This window comes from Channa argus, chromosome 3 (genome assembly GCF_033026475.1).
Source record: "Channa argus isolate prfri chromosome 3, Channa argus male v1.0, whole genome shotgun sequence".
Taxonomy (NCBI): Eukaryota; Metazoa; Chordata; class Actinopteri; order Anabantiformes; family Channidae; genus Channa; species Channa argus.
In genome coordinates, this window is record NC_090199.1 from 11782822 (window position 1) to 11803190 (window position 20369).

Genomic DNA, 20369 nt, shown 5'->3' on the forward strand with positions numbered 1-20369 from the left:
TATCCCAGCTTACACATTTACACGTCCAATATTTTTGGACTGTTTAAAATGCTGATCTAGTGGTCAGGACTGTGTGTCAGGATTATTAATGATATTCAATCATCTTAAAAATACAAAAGAGATTTTTTTTAAATTGACACATTTTGTTTGCGCATTTTAGTTTGCTTTTGCTAAGGAACAATTAATAATGCATCTATCTTGTTGCTTTTGCTGGGCCAAGTCACCACGTCATCTGTACACAGTGAAGTCAAATAGCTATTTAACACAAAAGTCAGATAATTTTTACCTTTTGGTTTTTTGCACAGTAACATATTTTTGCCTTGAAGTGAATCCCTGAGGTGTGTGTGTGTGTGTGTGTGAGAGAGAAATGGTAAATGGTCTGCACTTATATAGCCCTTTTCTACCTATTGGCACTCAAAGCCCTTTACACTGCTTTTCATTCACCCATTCAGACACACAATCACACAAACACACTCACAAACACCCACCTCAAAAACAAAACATACTGGGGTCATAAATATCAAGTTTGCCGGTTAACATAAGTCAGCTTAATACCAAATATGGAGAGTTTTTAAGGAAGTGTTTTGTGTCTATATTAATGCAAAGTCGTCAGGACGATAACCATTTCTCCATTTTATTTGAATAAATTACATTGACTTATCACATTTTTTTCCTTCACATCAAGCATACAGCTTTAAAATCCAGTGCAAGAATAAAATCAAACAATCCAAAGACAGTCATGTGCGGCACAGAGAATCCATCCTTTTACATTGCTTCTGGATAACATACTCTATATACATCTACTCTTTATATTTATACTTGTTCACTGTTACAAAAATAAGATACATTACTGTAGATGCGCAACTATACACACACACAAGGTGAAAACATAACACAAAGCTGTACAGTCCTCATTGAGGGCAGAGATACACACAATTGTTAAAAAAAGTGAAAGAAAAGAAGGAGGAATAAATTGTATCACCCTAAAAAAAATGACCACTTCAAACTTAGTCTCCGACAGCCAACAAACTGTTAAAGTTGTGCTTCCCAAAAAAACAAAAACAAAAAAACGACAACACTGCATATGAATTAACAGTTAATTTTGCATAATTTGTTGTGATTCGGCTCCATACAATGAATTGGTCTTTTGATAAATGCGACAACTATGTCTATTGTAAAGATGACAGATGAAAACTGTCAGAGACAGTATATCTTCAATTCCTCAGCAGTAGAAGTCCTCTGCAAAGCCAAATGTGCACCCACCCCCCACGAAATACATGCAATCAGTAAACATGGGTGTAGAATTAGTACACCCATGTGTGTAGGAGTAATAACATAATTTACAGAAGGGTAAATATACTGCAGAGAATCACCCATCTGCTCAGCTGAATAGAACAAGTAATAACTAAAGGGAAATACATACCCGAACCGGCTGTGGTGTCTTTAAAGCCGGTTAGGGGAAATAATCTTTAGATATTCTCAAAATGTTTTGAGGTCTAACATGAAATGGGAAACAAGGCTTGTTGTTTGTATTGTCAAGAAGATTTTTTTTAAAATGTAGATTGCATCATTTTAATTCATAAAACATTTTCACAGAGACACAAAGAGAATCTCACTCCACTCAGCCGTTTGTGCGTTCCTCAATTCTTGTTAGCGCTGATCCTCCTTTAGATACTTTCTAATTCTAATTTATCTACTTCCCTGTACGGCTACACTACAGAATACTAAGAGGACCAGTAGAGATGCAGCGAAGAGAGCTAAACCTTCTGTCCTAGAAGTTATTACAAGTTAATACAATACATTTTTTTTACACAAGTTGCTGATAAAATACACATGAAACAAATGTGCCATAGTTTCCTTACATCACTTCAAACTGTTTAAACTTCACAACTTGCGTTTTTGTAAATCATGTCATCACTTCACTAATAACTGGCTCGTAACATGATATCACAATTTCAACAATACAGCCCCTCCCGCCCCCCCACCCCTCCCTTTGATAAAAGTACCAAGCTTCACCTTGACAAGATTAACTAACACTTTGCTGTGTTAGAGTTAATTCAGGTTATGGTAGGTAACTTTGGTATCTAAATCGCATATGACAAACAACACTTGCGTGTTGATTTGCTAACAAAAAACTGAATAAATATGCGTAATATTTGATGCTAACTAGGTGACTAATTTTGCCAAAACTCTGAAGAGTTCAAATGCGTGGACATCCTTTGGAGAGAAGTTATTACAGCATGTTAGGGACCTAGTGTCTGAAGAAACAGACTATTTCTATGAAAAAGAGGATAATTTAAAACAAAACAAAACCACCTCAACATATTTTAAATATTTTAAACATTAAACACTTTAAACCATGCTTGACCTACATTATCTAACAAACATGAAGCACGTGGACCAATTTTTTTTCTTTTTTTTCTATTATGCGAGTGAGAAGTTTCTATCTACTGTAGAGGTTTCCACATAATACAGTGAATGAGAGCGCGTGATTTTGCAAACTTGTTCTGATAAACTCTTGACACATTGAAAGTCAACTAAAACCTTAGACAAAGGTCGGGACAGAAATGGATCAAATGACTGTGGAAGCCTTAAAGTACAACCTGGGATAAGGGGAAGCAACATCAATGCTGATTTTTTTTTCCACATATAAAGTTTTTATGCTCAGTTTATACATACTTACTTTAATTCATTGTCAATCTTGTTCATGTCTTTGTTCATTATTGTGTTGCTGCTTTTTTCACTCCTCTAAACTGGAGTACAATTGGTTAGTAGGAAAGTTTAGGTAAAGGTTACTGGGAACACTGGGAGGGAGGAACCGGAGGCCCGGGATTGTTTTCTCATTGTTGCAGACAAAGGTGGTGGTTGTGACGTCCTAGTGTGGCAGCGGCACCAAGATATCCACATAGTTGATAGGGAAGAAACCAGAGTTGCCGTGCAGCATCCCCTCGTACCAGTTGTCATCAATCTTATTGGTTAGAGTGATGACATCACCTTCCTTGAAGCCTAGCTCACCTTCGTTCTCAGGGTCAAAATCGTATAGTGCACGACAGCAGGGCTGATCCATTGGGACTGGGGAAAGGCCAGTCGGAGAGATAAGAGAAGAAAAGGACAGTTAGACAAGAAGTTAGAGGTGTAGATAAGATGCTGCATATAGAACAGAGTCACAATGGTCACTAGAAAAGCTGGGGGAAGGGCTCACCTGGAGACCTGCCTGAAAGGGAGAAAGAGAGAAAAATAAGCAGAGAGAAGACAAAGCGACATTATATTTACTGTAGGTGCAACATGTTTAAACTTCCATATTTATAATTCCATATATTGGGAAATAAACATATTGCATTTCAGTTTATTATGGGCATATGGTTGATACCACTCTAACATCTGTCTGTTAAATGCAGCAGCTGGCTAATGTAGCTTAGCATAAACACCAGAAGCAGAGAGAAACAAAGCCAAATTTGGAGCTTGTTGGCTTGTAGGCATCTGCCAAATCTGACCAGCTACAACATGTACAGCCGCATGCTGTCATTCAACCGCTGACTGTTTAGGTGGTGTCCGGCAAACAACGCGGGCTACAAAGATAATTGGAAACCTTTTTGGGGAAAACCTGGGCATAGTAGGAGAAATGGTATCCGTTCTACTTTAGATGGTGCAGGTCTCTTATCAAGAAATATACATCTGGTTTTATTATACAACCAAAAGTCTGACAACTCAGAGTTGTCTGGGTTGCAGAGATCCAGTTCTGCACACCTCTCTGCAGTGTCCTTACAGCCGTCAGCCCCCCACAAGAGACTGTGTCTGTTTCCTGACCACCTAAATTACATAACCCAAAAATGAACACAAGAGGAGTAAATCATACCAACCTAATAAAAGTCAAGACTACTGCTCTTACAAAACAAAAACCCAAAACAATCAAATGTAGATTATTAAATATCAGATCTCTCTCATCTAAATCACTGACCTGATAAATGACCATTAACTCAATTTATTTTCTCTTACTGACACTTGGTTGCAGCAGGAAGACTACGTCAGTCTAAATCAGTCAACCTCCTCAAGCCATATTAATTATCATGTTCCTAGAAGCACAGGCCGAGGTGGAGGAGTAGCAGCAATCTCTCACTCAAGCTTACTAAATTTTACAGTATTTCCTCATAATTCTCGTTTGTCTGAACATTTTCTAATAACATTTGAATTCAAAATTACAGACTATACAGCAGTTAGAAAACGATTCCACTCAAGTGAAAATGTTGTGAACGAATTTAAAAAAATGCTTCTTTCATCATTTGCTTCAACATGTGTCAATACAATGGAGAGTAGCCTTAACTTTACTACTGTACAAGTTGATCATCCTGTTGATAATTCTGCAACCTCACTACGTAACATACATGATACTGTTGCCCCTCTGAAAAACACGGCAGTAAATCAGAATAGGGGGTTTTCCATGGTATAGTTCACAAACTCGCAACTTTAAACAGACAACACAAAAGTTCGAAAGGAAGTGACGTTCCAGCAATTTAGAAGAATCGCGCTTGGCCTGAAAAAAAGTTTAATATATAAAAAAGCCCTCCGTAAAGCCAGAACAGCATATTATTATTAATAATTAATAGAGGAAAGCAAAAAGAATCCCCCTTTCCTTTTCAGCACTGTAGCCAGGCTGACTAAGAGTCATGTTGAGCCTTGTATTCCCTTAACTCTTAGCAGCAGTGACATCATGTCTTTCTTTAGGAATAAAAAATAATAGATCTGCATGTACAACATGACCCCAATCCCTCTTAGACTGCTTTTTACCTATAGACCTCGCTGAGTTAACTTCGACTATACCCTCATCAAAATTAACAACATATCTGTTAGACCCTATCCCGACTAGACTGATCAAGGAGGCTTTACCCTTATTAGACACATCTATTTTAGATATCATTAATCTATCTCTAGAAACTGGCTATGTACCACAGGTCTATAAGGGAGCTGTAATCAAACCGCTACTTAAAAAATCTTGATCCAGCACTTTTAGCCAATTACAGACCAATATCAACCCTCTCCTTTATTTCTAGAGTCCTTGAAATAGTAGTTGCAAAGCAATTATGTGACCAACTGTACAGGAATAATTTGCAGTCCATCATAGTACAGAAACAGCACCGGTAAAAGTCACCAACGATCTTCTCATGGCCTCAGATAGTCTCATGGGCTAGTCTCTATACTTGTTCTGTTAGATCTTAGTGCTGCATTTGATACCATTGATCACAACATTTTAGTACTTTGGGAGACATCATTAGAGAACACTATAAATTTCCATTACTATGCTGATGACACCCAGCAATATCTATCTATGGAAGCAGATGAAACAAACCAGTTGATCAAACTTCAAGTATGCCTACAAGACATAAAACCCTGGATGTCCTACAATTTCCTACTTTTAAACACAGACAAAACTGAAGTCTAGTATTTGAAGAATAGTATTTGGGCCTAAAAATCTCAGATGTTGATCTCACATGTTGTCTAACCATATCATTACTCTAGATGGCATAGCTTTGTCCTCCAGTACTACTGCAAAGACCTTCAGAGTGATTGATTACATTTAAAACAAATCTCTAGAACAGCCTTCTTTCACCTAAGGAACATTGCCAAAATTAGGAGCATCCTGTCTCAAAGTGATGCCAAAAAACTAGTCCATTCATTTGTTACTTCTAGATTGGACTACTGTAATTCCCTACTTTCAGGATGCCCCAGTAACTCCCTAAAGAGCCTGCAATTATTCCAAAAAGCAAGAGTACTGACTGGAATTAGCAAGAGAGGTCATATTTCTCCTTCATTAGCTTCTCTCTATTGGCTTCCCATTAAATCTAGAATAGAATTTAAACCTCCCATAACTCCCATATCCTTCCAATAGACCACTTAGATCTCAGAATGCAGAATGACTCGTGGTTCCCAGAGTTTCTAATTTTAGAATGGGAGGCCGAGTCTATACAGCTATCAAGGGTACATCACCACATTGAACTAAACAATTAACGTTTTAAAGATGCTGCTATGTGTTTTTCACTACTTTTGGACAGAACCAAGCTACCCTTTTTCTTTTATTTCTAGTATTTAACACTCTAAGTGGCCCCTGGCTGTGGCTTCAAATTTTACATCCAGACAGACAGTGCTCGTACAGATTTTCTTACAGAAATCTAACTCCAAATGAACAAGTAAATAAGCACATTTCTCAAAATGTGGGTCTAATCCTTTGACATTAAAAGCAAGATAAGGAATTTCATTTATAATGGGACAAAAGAGAAATAAGGGGTTAGACAGAAATCGCAGATGAGATGCATTGCATACAGAAAATGCATAAATAAATACACAAAATCCATGAAATAAGGATAGAAATAAGAGTGAAAGAGATTTAGAATCTTTTTCCAAGTCACTCTTGCTCACCTGGAGATCTTGCTGCAAGAGGGAAAGAAAAAAACAACCAGAAAAATAAAAACAGAGAGTTTTAGCAAAAATGCTTTTAGATGGAAAATGATGGATTTGTGTAGCAGGAACAGCAATAAAGATAGCGGTCAACAAACATCAAAGCAAAATGCAATGTGGCGAACACATTGAAGGAAAGGCAAACAGACAAGGAAACAGGAGGATAGATCAGAAGTGAACAAAACAGAAATAACAAATGCTTGTCCGTTGTTAAGCTTTTCATTATTGGTCTGTTTCTCTTTATACAGTAAGCGGACCGCACTTGTTTTTCTGCTGTCAACAATTTGAGTGCAACAATTTTCTTATAAAAATTGGAAAATTAAAGTGATGGAAGACATACTGTTGTCTCACCTGGAGACCTTGCTGTAAAGATGACATAGGAAAATACACAAGGGAAGGGGGTAGAATACAGTAGATATAGTAATGAGATAAGTGTAAAGGAAAAGATGCTGTTGAGAAATTAACGTGATCACACTGACACAGAAACATTTTGACCTGGCTCACCTGGAGACCTCGCCCCTACAAGAATAAACAAAAATCATAAGGGGAAAGAGAAAAGGGCAAAATTGGTTCATTCATCGAGATTCTGTTGAGTACAGGTAATAACTGAAATGTTTGGAAAAGAAAGATACAATTAGAAAACAATAAATTCTCAAATTTGTTTAAAAGTAATTAATAATATGTTCTTTGGAAATCGATTACTCAAACTTTATAGAAACAAATCATGTTATAATGGGGACAGTTGTGTGTTGTGTGATTCTGTAGGTCTCATCAAGAAAAGTTGGGATTACAAAAACTATATCACATATAGTATGTATCATAGTATTGTTCATTATACTGATGTGAGAAGCCTCTGTCTTCTGGGACGGCTATCATTTGTAATATTTACTCCTCAGAGTAGCTCTTTGCTGTTAATTCACACAGACCACGGTTTTAATGGTTATGTAGTAAATGAGCCTTAAAGGTTTGGTATTGTGGCCCATTTTTGCAGACTGTTGAAGCCACTGACATAAAATTAATATTTATAATCCCCTACTGGAATCATTCAACCCCAAACAATTAAAATCACAATACACACTAATGGATAATGTAAATTTTTCTGAACCACATCTTTACTGTAAGTGATGACTGTAGATGAAGATGCAAGTTATATTGCCCAGTAAACGGAAGCTTGCTGTAACCTATGAAGTGTAGATCAATCTTAAATGTAACGGGAAACAAGTGACCTAACAGAGCTGGATGCAGCTAGTTCAGCTTTAGCACACGTATATTCCATTTTTATATGTCCTGCTTTGCTTGTCAAGTGGCTGCAATGCAATTTCAGACCTAAAACGTTATGGAAGCACTCGGCAGCTCTGGGCAGGGACGGGGGCTTTTGCCTATCTATCAAACTTTGGGTTTGAGAGTCACAGTAGCTCCTAAGGCTTTTTCTTTTATTTCAGCAATTTCAGTATTTTAATAAGAAGTGTTAATATGGGTTTTATTTGAGAATTTATAGTAAAAATTTAAAACAAAGAAAGGGTTATTAAAGGAAAGAAAATCATGTATTAATAGAAACTAGCCCAGAAACTAACCTTTATGAACTACTACATATTGCACTGTTTCGTCTTCACATTGTTGAAACAGGAACTCACTGTATGTTATTTCCCATCAGACATTGGTGTAAATACAGTACAGGACTAGTTTCTGGACATGTTTCTAGTGAATTTTTATATTTTGGGACTCACCTGGAGAGCGAGCACCGTGGATGCCTCCATTGTGATTCTCACTGATAGAGAAGTCCAGAGATGTACGTGGTTTAGGAATAAACTCTTTCCTTGGTTTGCTAGAAGCCTCCTTTATCCTGCAAAGTGCAAGAAATTTATGATTCATTAAACAATGCAGAAGTAATAGAAGTACTACTAATAAGTGAAGTGGTAAGAGCATTTATTAATGGTTGGAAAAACAGGTGTTTGTACTGACCGTTCTTCAATCTTACTGGAGAGCTGTGTGAGGATCTCAGCCGCCCGGCTGTGGTACTCCACCTGACTGTGGACCAGAGCAGTGAGCTGGCTCACCTGTTCAATCTGTTCGAGCAAGAAGCAACGTGGTACCTGTTAATTTGTTACTTGAAAGTGAGAAAATGTCTATTCCAAACATTCAGAGCCCAGACATGTGGCATGCACAAAACTGAAACTGTGCCCATGATCAAAGGACACCAATATTTGGGTTCTGTGCAATTATTAATTTAAAGGTAATATGTAATGTGTGTGTGTGTCTGTGTGTGTTTTACGTCATAGTAATAATGGCGCAGCTGACACTAGAATGCTGGCAGCTGTGTAAAAAGACCGTGTGCCTTTAGGGTTTTTCAGTTTTTTTTTTTTCAGTTCAGTGTAAACTGGAAAAGGCGTCTTAATGACTGACCAGCTTAACAGCAGAATAGCAGGAGCTCTGTATATAAATGGCTGTGGAAAGTTTGACATGGATTTTACAGATATAGCAGAAAGCCTAGTAGCAGAACTAAAACTACTTACATCACTCTCCAACAGGTTGAACATGCTCTGCTCAGCGATATCCTTGGATTCATCAAATTTCTCCAGTGCTTGTTTGATCTCGTCATCTGTCACTTTGCCCTGACGTTTCTTCTTATAATCAAAGTCCAGACGGCGACCCTCCATTTTCTTCAGGTGATGCTGCAACAGGAGAGCAAACAATCAATCTGAATCGCTGACCTACAGGTCACTGAGATTCTTATTTTTGCTTCCAACTTCCTCCTATCAAAGTTCAGATCCTCATACCTGAATCTCCTTGAGATCTTTTTCATGGAGGTTCAGCAGTGGATCAATAAAGTTCTGTTTGACCTCCATATCCAGAGCATCCTTAACCTCAGCCAGCTCACGCATGGCCTCCCCAGCATCAATCAGAGCAAGGCCTAAAAGAGAAGGCATATTTAGACACTAAAAATATGCTTCAGTGTCTCCACTAACCCGGTTGGAATCTTGAGCAGATTTTGAAAGGCCATATTTTCCTTTAAATTACATTTTAATGTCTTCACTTGTGAGCTAAATAAAGCAAACTTCAGGCTTCTTGTCTGGAAAATAGGCTCATGCATTTTTCATAACATTGTTTCTGCATCCTTGAAGGAATAAAATTATGGCAATTTGTTCTTGTGAGGCCTATAAAAAAGTTTTGTTCTCCTCTTTGTGTGAGGAGCTTTAATGTGCTGCAGCTCACCGAAGGCAGACTCTTCTCCGAGTTCCCTGCCAAACCTCTGCATGGACTCTCCTAGGATGGCCTCAGTCTGCGTGTAGCCTGGCCCCTTCTCCTGGCCTCGCATACGTGACATGGAGTTCATCATGCTCATTTTGGCTCTGGTGGCTATAGAGACAAAGCACTAATAAAACCACACACCTCTGGGCTGAATATTTGTTCTGTCTAAGGCACCAAAGTGAACTCTTAAAATGCTTGACTTTAATTTGTTGCTTTCAGTTAATTTGGATGTTATTTAAGGTGATTGTTGTGAATATGAATTTATTAGTAGCCAAATGTGAAATTTAAATGTTTAAAAAGCCAATAAGCATCCAGGATAAACAACTATTGGTCCAAGACAAACATAAAATTAAACAGATTAAAAATCAGTGCAGATCAGAGTGCATTTACGGAACTAATAAAAATTCTGCAGTTTAAATAAAACAGTAAATATTATTGCATTATTAATTATTAATGTTTAGCTCTGGTGCAGGGACATGCTGGGAGTTTCTGAAGGACAAGGGCACACATTGGTATGGAGCCATTTAGTATATATCCCAATTAATAATAATAAAAACAGCTTCCAGCTTCCCTGTACCTTACAGTGCTGAATTTGTTCAAATGTTTTTATATACTGACAGTTACTGTGGAATAAAGTGGCTAAGTCCTTAGATAATAATTATGCTGGAAAGGACATTTTGATTAATTTTGAACGGGTGGGGGCCTGAGGCCCACAGAGCCCTCCTCTTATCATGTGCCTGCTCTACCATTTTCATTACACAAGACTGAGAAATACAGATGAATGTAATGTGAACAAAGTAACCAATTTTGTAACAGATTTCTGAGAATTATAAAGATGAACACAGATGACCAAATTCTATCATATTTGTGCTTAATTATTACTTAATTATTAACAGTTTTTCACTGGATCTAATGTACTAAGGAATATGTATTCAGACAATGAAGGAGACTACGCTTTTGACTAAAAACAATCAAATTAATGAATTTATAATAATACACCTGCTTTTAAATAATTGACCCAAACCATCACATTCATATGCTACCATTGTGCATAGCTGGTTTATGTGACCTGGGTTTGGCTGGAGATACTCAGTGGTCTTGGTAATGATGTCCAGCACTGCCCGAGAAGTGACATCCACCTTCTGCAAACCAGGATGTAAAACAGCAAGTTGAAAGAGACCGAAGGCAGAAATACAACAGCTAAGATTAAATGTGTGCATGGTAACAAAAATAGGAACTGTATAAAAAATTGTGGGAGAGGATGAGAGAAGTATAAGTCCAGTAAACAATAAATGGATCTTTAAAACTTCAGCCTTACAGAGAAAAAAATGGACAAAGAAAGTGTTGCTTTGTTCTGCAGCTTGGTGAGAAAGTGAGGTGCAGAGCCAGCATCACTTGTGTGTACTACTAGCACAGTAACCAACATCAAACAGGCAGGCATCCACACACACTGCCCACCATAGCCTTATTTATTATTATTGTTATATTCTTACTTCTGTTTATAGCTCACCACAGTATATATCCATTTTCCTTAAATTTCTACTTATGTACATTTCCGCTTACAATACTAACTTATTTATTTATACAATAACTGGATATCCTGCTTTTGCTGCTATTGCACTATTGCTGCTATTGGTTAGACCTAAACTGCATTTCGTTGCTTTGTACTTGTACATGTGTAATGACAATAAAGTTGAATCTAATCTAATCTAATCTAATCCAGATGCTGCAATGTTTAGAAATACATTAGTTTTACTTTAGTATGCGATACCAAGATACAAGAGTCATTAACGTTCATAAAGATCATTGCAGGGTCTGAACATTTGTGTTTGAGTTTTGCAGAAGTTAAAATAAAACTATGAAGCTAAAAGAGCTACTAAGTTTAAAGGTGCTACAGCAACATGATATTATAATAGTTTGAAATGGTCCTGCAACAGAGCTGTTGGAACTAGAGTTCAGTCTTGCCTTTTCCATTTCAGTGAAGTCCTCATCGAGCTTCGTTCCTTCTGCTCCTCCAACTTTCTCACTCACTTTCTGCAAACAGAAAAAAAGTGTTAGTGTGTAGCCTTTTAGAAGCTTGACTAAATGATGGTCCACTGGGTGTAGATGTTAAATGCTGGAAATTCCACTAATTTTAACAGATTGGAGAAGGATCCATCTTCAAAAGGATGTGTCATTTAATTTGTAGGATTGATGATGATGTTATAGCTTTAAGACCATAATTGGATGAAATAGAAGAATCAATAGGATAAAACGGAATATGTCATATGTTGTTCTATTCTAAATTACATCCTGCAATAAGAGAGTAGTTCATTGTACCAGATTGTGTAGTGTGAATCAGCATGTGTGCAATATCACCAAGTCACAACCTCTGTTTCAATCAAGATAATATCAAACAACACATACAGTATCAGCTTGACCTTGTGCCTCATTTTGAGCAGTGCTCACACTGCAGTGTGAATCTCACCTCTCACTGTAACACTTTAAAAACATCGGGAGTGTGTTAGGACTCTACTCTACATATCAATGCTACTGTAATGATCTTGAATGGAATAAACATGGTTTTAATGTGTTATTAATGGGTCTTGTGTGTGTAAACAGAACATTTTCACTGGTTACATCTTAAAACGAAGAAGCTTTTGCTTGTGGCCTTTCATTGCAGGTAATGTTAACAGAAACAAGTTTTAGAAAAATTAACAAGGTTTAGTCGTTGAGATATGTATTACATTTTACTTATTCCGGTAATCTTCACATATACCCTGCAACTCTTTGGGGACCACCATTTGTAAACTAGGAACCCTAATGCAACAATGTCAGACAAGTGTGCAGCTGCCATAAGCCTACATATTCCTACCATCATATTTTTATGCACACCCACACACCTTTAGACAAAATGCAGTGTGTTAACTCCTGCTGACATGACAATATCAGGGTCAACAGTGCAGGGATTCAGCATCACTGCTGAAACCAGATGCAGCAGTAGAAAGCCAGATAAAAAAAATTGAAAAATATCAGAGAGGAACTCCTTTGGGCTCCTGTCCCCTCACACTCTGAGCTGATAATATTTCCAGCTCTGCCACCATGCAGCTCCAGTTTTGGATGTAACAAGATGCCTTAAGGGGGCAGCAATTTGACAAAACGGGGCCAGACAAGGCCCTCAGAGGACGAACTGAGGGAGGAAAAAGGGCTTTCAGGGAACATCACAGTGTGTCACTAGAGAAAATGTAAAAGCTAAGGTCAGTGCTTGAAGTCTCCTCGAGTAAAAGACAAAATCACAGTTTACTTCTTAGACAGAATGATTGAATTTAACATGTACTTTTTAAATATTCATGCTTATCTTTCACTATTGTAGTAAGAAAGGGGATGAATGATATTTAAGATCAGCAAAAGGCAAAATTTTAAACATCCTCAAATGGCAACGTACCTGAAATTATGCAAATAAAAAATGAGACATTTTTATCCAGGGGCAAAACACTGAATCTGTGGCACATCAGAGAGCTTTATAAGACTAAGTCTGTGGCAGCAGTTGATGCAATGTAAGACTTTCTTTCTAAAGATCAGTGCTCTATGAGTCATCTCAGCAAAGTCTCTTCTGATTCTACTTGAAACAGCTCGATATTCTGACAGCAATGCAAAACACACTGACAGAAAAACAGTCTACAGCCACATTTCCTGTCATTAGCTTCACCTACACATCACTACAGTGTCTTCAAATCCTACTTGAGCTGGTTGCCATGGAGACAGGTACCGGCCTCTTGCCCATCATCAGGAATCCGAGCGTGTACTGTATGTCTCAGCATCTGTAACTTCCTATCATTTCTATCATTACTTTTCTCTCCCGTCGTTTCCCATTTCTTCTTCCAGACGTGATGATCAAAGACCAATGGTGATGTGCCACGACTTGGGAGACAATTATAATCTGAGCTCCTGAAATCCAAGGTTTACTTGGCTTTAAAACAGCAAAATCAAGTGCATTCTGTATGTTAGACTTTGTCCTTGCACTGTCCTTGTGAGACACAGCTGTGCCAACACAAGCCATGAACATAATAACAGTGGTTAGCTGCATTATACCATACTGTAGAAGTTTACACCTAAGATCCAATCTGATGCAGTTACATGTAATTACCATATAGCTTCAGATGCATAAGGCACATGATGTGACACAGGGGCCTATGTTTTATGTAGAAACTGGGTTTCATTTGATTGCACTACACACACACTGACTTAAAGGTCATCGGAGCTGAGATATGTGTATTCAGACCTGACAAAGGTAACTTTACGGAGAGAATTGGAGCGATTTGAGTTGTGGAGACTAATCTTATCAGCAGGCAGTCCTGTAATAAAATAAATAGTGGTGTAAAATGGCTGTGTATAATAAAACAATCACTGTTTTGCGAAGTCTTCTGGAGACTCATATTATTCTTTCCTATTATAGAGATCTCATATCCCAAACATAGATGATTACTGTGCATGTCCACAACAGGTTTGACAGATATTGTAGTTCACACAGTTATTTGTAAAGACAGGAAACTTGGGGTCAGATGTGCAATTCCTGTTAACACACCCGAGTTAAAAATAAACCCACATAACTTCTGAGAACCATGACTGAAGACTGTAGTAAGAGCATTGGCCTTGGGTGATGCACAAAGACATCAAAAAGTATTCAAAGGTCTAAATTAAAGCTGCATCTTAAAGTATGTTTGTGTGGGAGTTTGTATGTCTCCAATACCCGTGATTTCTTTGGCTTATAGAGAGAGGCCAGGAAGTCAGAGTTGGTAGAAGTCGGTTGTTTCTATAGTTAAATGGACAGAAAAAAAGACGAGCATTGCCTTTGGGGACCTGGCAGAGGGAGAGTAACTGAAGAAATAGTGATGAGCTGTTAGTGGCTGTTTTGACTTAGAGGAACAGTGCTGCTGTGCAGGCTGCTGCCAATGACTACTGTCAAGACACTCGCAAAGTGGAGAGCAAAGGCAGGGCTTATGTTGAGCCCTGCTGCCTGCAAACTGACGAGACAACAGTTCACTACAATGATGGAAGGGAGATGCACGCCAGGTGGTGACAATATGCATGAACAGGCACATTCACACACTCTGCATAATGTAACAGGCAACGACCATGTAACTGAGGATCCTTTAGTCCCGTGCTACACATTATGTAAATGTGATCAAACTCAACAATTAGCCAGGAGACCAGTAATGTGTCATCTCCTATTTCTTCCTCTAATCTTCCCCTCACTCAATCCATCTCTCCTTTCCCTCTCCACTGTCTTTACTCTCCCTCTGCTCTTCTTCATCTGCAGAGGAGGACACAACAAGATGAACAGAACAGCCATAGCAGTGTAAGGGAGCCTTACAAGGACAAATAAAATCCGCTGGAAAACAACAGCAGTGGCGTAGGAGATACGTGGCGTGATGTCACCAGTAATGAAGCCTGTCACCCATGGAGCTGATACTTACCAATAAATTCACATGCAGCTGATTGATGCAGAAGTCAGAGCCATTCCTAATGCACTGCAGACATTTAATCACCACTGGCTACTTTAATGATTTAATTTAAAGGTTCTCCTCAGACATGGAGAGAACAAGATATGTTTTCATACACAAACGTTAAAATACTAAATTCACATCTTACATCTATTATCTAATGTATCTAATCTATGTTAAGTCTATTAGCTGGACACAAGCTGTCAATATTTGAAGGTTTACTCATCATATATAGTAACTGAGAAAGTGCACAGTGAACATGCAAAACATCAAGCAAAAACACTTAAGTAGAGAGTAGAGAGGGACCTATCATGGCAGAAGACTTACAGTAATATTTCTGTCTAAAATAGAAAATAAAATAAATATCATTTATTTGAGTGTAATATTAAACATCCAGTGGGACCATGTAAAAAAACATAATGACTAAGGTCATGCTTGTGGCCCTGTGAGGCTGCACTTTAGCACTGTAGGCTTTTGTGCTAAATGCTAACACAGGCATTATTGTGTGTGTGTCAAACCAAATGACCAATTGAAATTATTACAATTTTTTCCGAATCAATACACCAACATTACCATTGGAGTCACAATGTTGCAAACGGTGAAGTGGAAAATGCACTTGCTATTCGATCTTAACTATGGTACAAAACAATGAAAACCACCGGGGGGTGGTTTTTGCGTGGTCACGCAAACCAAATCAGCAAAAAATCAATATGGTGCTGGCTGCAGCGTTTCTGTGTGGAGTTTGCATGTTCTCCCTGTGCTTGTTTGGGCTCTCTCCAGGTTTGTGAATGGTTGTCGGTGTGTGTATGTCTAGGATTGAACAGCACTAGTGTCCTTAAATTAAATCTGTTGGTAAACAGAGGGCTTCAGGTGACAAAAACAATATGGTAAAGAAATCAATATGAAAATTAAGGAGAAATAAAAACAGAAATGATCAAATCTTATACCCAAAAAAAGGATTTTTACCACAGAATATTTTAAAACTGGAATTGAAATTACAGCTTTGTGGTTTTATCCAACACTCAAAAATGTACATTTTCCTTCAATTGTCCTAAAACGAACTATTTCCAGGTACTGAATCCCACTCTGCTATATTTACTCAGTAGAGACAACTCGCCTCCAGGTTGCTGGTATCTCTATAAAGAGAACTGCCCACACAGCTTAATGAAAACACTCCTGCACAGTTTTAAACCTAAGACACCCTAAGCTAATACTATTAAATGACTGACGAGAAAACCAACCTGAGAAACACTGTTGTTACTTTTAAACTGAAGTCCTGGATTATACTGTGCTTCTCAGTTGGATCAGCATACAACATATCTATGCATTCACAAACAGTGGAGTTACTGGCTTATTTCTTTTGCAGTATGCTGTTTTTATGCTTTTTAACTGTTTTTATGCAGCTAATGTCTATTTACTCCTTAAAAGGTTTTTCTTAATAGTTGACTATTAAATTCCGCCAGGATTTCATTAACCTTTTTCATTGTTGTGGCCTAAACCGCCTGATTTCGTGCACAGCTTTTCTAAAAAAAAAAATTGTAATGCATGTTGCAATGTTCTAATGTTTTAAACTGCAAGATTGCACAAAATCTACAGGGGATTAGTTGAATGAATCATACATTTCTGGAAGGACTGACCTTTATGGTGTTTTTACCCAAAATGTCCTACTGGTTGCCACATTAAGAGCCAGGAATAAAAGCTGGTATTTATTTGTCCTTTATTTGCCAAGTTGCTGCGCAGTACCTGTGATTTGGAAGCCCCTACTGAAACCACATCTCAGCTAATAGTTGCATGGACTGACGACCATATTTAAAACATTTTAATAATTCTAGAATCAAAGAATAAAATCAAAGAATCTTTGACCAGCTTTGTAAAATCTATTAATAGTTTGAATGTGTGATGCAGACCAGACAAAATAACAACAACCAAAAACAAGCAAAAAACAGATGCTATACACAGCTAGTCTTTGAGCTAAGTACTAAAACGTTCACAATCTAGGTTTGGCCTGATATCATGAGGACTTTAGTAATTTCCGCTGAACAAAAAGTAGTAATGCCATTAGTTCCACAGGCTTTTCACCATAAACTAAAGTACTGGACATATTGACCAAGGAAAAGGTCAAAGGATCACCACCGTTCTCCATCCTGAGTGGGACATGACAAATATCTTTCTGACAGCTGCTGAGATATGTAGAACAATATGACTAATGCAGGTGAAAATAGAATTACACTTTTTGTAAAATCATTTTTTTCAAAACAGACTAGATGGCTTTAATTTGCAAATTAAATAAGGTTTTGCATTTTGATAATGTTTGTATGAATGCAGAGGTCCATCTGTCCACCTCCTACACAGACCTGCTGTTCATACTGTAATTCAGCTCAGATGATGGTGATCTGTTCAAAACAGTAAAGGGTTCCTGCTTTGTACTCATCATCACACTCATGTTTCTTCATCTATCAGCCTGTACTTTTAGCCTTCACAACTGTACTGTCAGTCACGTGGCGCCCAGTGTGAGGCACACTAGGAGTGTTCCTCTGCTGCTGGTCTCCTCCCCCCTGTCTCCAATGCTTCCTCTCTCCTCTTCTGCTCGCTAGTCTAATCCTAGCCAGGCACACTGAGGTCCTGCTTTAAATATACCCAGGGTGGAAGAGGGAGATTAAAAATGACAAGAGTGATTAGTGAGGCTATTAGGAGAAGAGCCCCTGCTGCTGGACAATACTAGAAGAGGATCTGACTGCCTGAAAGCATTAAAGCATCCCTATCTTCCTCCACCTCCCTGCTCCCTAACTGCCCCCTCTCTGCCCTGTTGGGAAGGATCTGAGTGGATGCATCTCCAAATATGTCAGAGAGAAACATTGATATTCTCCTTACATTTTACCCTCTCATTTGTTTTGGTATTTGTTCTGGTATGTCATGAAAGAGGAAAAGACGATAAAGGTTTTAAGGTCTCCTGCAGAAACAAAAAGCTTTGGTACAATCTGCAGTCAGAAGATAAACCTCTTCATGAAACAATTGCATGACTGTGGCCACATCTTTGTCTCACCCTCAGAGCCTTGCTGTTGTCATTGTCATGTTTTAGATGCAACTCTGCACCAACTATACAGGTACTGACTGCTGTGGCTGTGACTCAATAGTGTGTCTAACTACATTCACCTGAAGTGAAATCTACACTGCCACAGTTAGACCTTGACTTGGGCTGATCAGGTTTTCAACGGATACAACACCAGAAAGACCAAACTGTGCCTGGTTAACAATACTTTACTTAGGAGTGAGCCTATAATTGCACTGCCTGTCCTGAGAACAGACCTGTGCACTCGCAAACATCCACGTGTTATTGTTAAATCCTGGCATTTACAGCTGAAGGGGGGTGGCAGGTTCCTGCTCCAGCTAAATCTGTTTCAGAATGATAGTAATCCTGCAGAACATGACAACCTGGGGGTAGCATTAGTGTGGAGAAAACTCGACGGGGCCGCTTGTTGTGATGTTTAACAAACCAAACAGAAACAAGCAATTACACAGCCTACTAGGAAACACCAGGGGTAACCCTAAATTAGCTGCTCGGTTCAGACAATATCTGATGCCTACCTCACTTCTCAGGTACACATAGTACAAAAACACCCAGAGAGGGCCGGGTGCTAGGTGTTTCTTCTGTCCAGTTTAATGCCAACATCAGTCTATTGGTTGGCCGTGTTGCTTCAGTGACCTCCATCCTCTCTGAGTGTGTGACCCGTGGCTAAAATAATCTGATTTGTAAGCCTTTGCATGGCTCTTATGTAACAGCAGAGATGAGTCTGTAGCTGGGGAGATGTGCGCGCACATGCACCAATCCATCCATGTAGTGCTCGGTAAACGGGGGGAGGAGGAAGCTGAGTGAGAACCAGCTGGCACTGTGTGTGTGAAGAAAGCGTGGCAGAGTTGAGCACAGGGATACGCGTGACGATGACGAGACAAAGATGGAGTATAAGTAGCACATGACATGAGGGATGGTGAGCTTTTGCTGGAATATATGAAGAGATGGATTTTGTGTGTGAGTGTGAGATTGTCGTGACTAATATTAGTGGATCCCTTTGCTGTAAATATCCGCATATGAACAAAGAGGCATTAGTCGGTTATTGTTACAGCACTAGCAAGACAGTTATACTATTCATCAAAATAGTAACACGGGAGTACAGTTCTTTATGGAGCTCTAAGTAAAGAAATGAATCCTTCATTCATGAGAAGCATCACCTCTACTGTCCGCCAATGACGTCAGCACTGCCAATGCAACAATCACACTCTACAGCTACACTCTACTCTACTCTAATCAACTACAGCTCTGCCCAGGCAGAACAAAAGTGTGTAAGACTCCCTGTGTTTCATACTCTTGATATCATTTAAATATGATTCACTGGCTTTGTTGCACATTTCTTATTGTCAGCTGTTGACTGACATCTATTTCTGTCTCACTTTCTTTGTTCTTTCTCTATAATGAATCTGGTTCCATCTTGACATTGCGTCTGGTAAACAGCATAACAGCAGACAGGTAAAATATTATTATGATTACAGGCTCAACATTCATAAATAATAGAAAGTATATTTACACACAACATTAGTATAATTAGAATAGAAATGTTCCAAAATCTGTATATTTTGGTTAAAGCTAAAGTCAGTTTCATTTACCCAGAAAGAGGTGAAAGAGGAACGTAACGAAACAATGATTTTATAAATAACACTCTGAGTAACTCGTTATTTACTCAAACACACACACACACACACACACACACACACACCACACAAACAATACGGACAGCAATGAAGCACATCCAGCTACATCAACAACACACTACTGCAGCTTTCTCTCTCTGTACTTGATTGCCACTCTGCAATTTCGATTTCAAAAGCGAGTGTGCCTCTCAGAAGAGATAATGACAGAGCTTAAAGCCTTGTAGAGGACTTGACTGCTCAATGGAAACCTATTATATTTATATAGTAGCTTTATAGTAGTGTTGCTTTGTTGTTTACCTGGTTGTGTCACAAGTTAAATCTGCGTGGGTGTAATGAAAGTGCTGCCAAGGATAATAAACACTGAAAATCAGAATTGACAACAGTTATTGCTGCCTGCACTGTGAGGGTGGATGCAACTGTAATCCACATAATTGTGACCACATAATATTTTCTAAAGATTGTTGGCCAGCAAAGTAATGTTCT

The 20369-nt window shown here is 38.5% G+C and overlaps 1 protein-coding gene across 5 annotated transcripts in view; it reads right to left on the reverse strand.

Annotated features, from left to right (window-relative positions):
- Positions 1–609: 609 nt before the first annotated feature.
- Positions 610–20369, reverse strand: part of sh3gl2a (SH3 domain containing GRB2 like 2a, endophilin A1) — a 34187-nt gene continuing 14427 nt past the window's right edge. For 2 of the 5 annotated variants that reach the window (XM_067498978.1, XM_067498975.1), the window contains exons 2-11: positions 11665–11733; positions 10769–10841; positions 9664–9807; positions 9228–9361; positions 8964–9122; positions 8413–8516; positions 8178–8293; positions 6955–6969; positions 3203–3214; positions 610–3072 (exon numbers count right to left, since the gene is read on the reverse strand). In XM_067498978.1, the coding sequence (XP_067355079.1) occupies positions 2876–3072; positions 3203–3214; positions 6955–6969; positions 8178–8293; positions 8413–8516; positions 8964–9122; positions 9228–9361; positions 9664–9807; positions 10769–10841; positions 11665–11733 (1023 nt within the window). In that variant the 3' untranslated portion in view covers positions 610–2875. Of the gene's footprint in view, positions 3073–3202; positions 6424–6954; positions 6970–8177; positions 8294–8412; positions 8517–8963; positions 9123–9227; positions 9362–9663; positions 9808–10768; positions 10842–11664; positions 11734–20369 lie in introns of those variants that run through there. The other 3 variants (XM_067498976.1, XM_067498979.1, XM_067498977.1) reach the window with 3 other exon arrangements.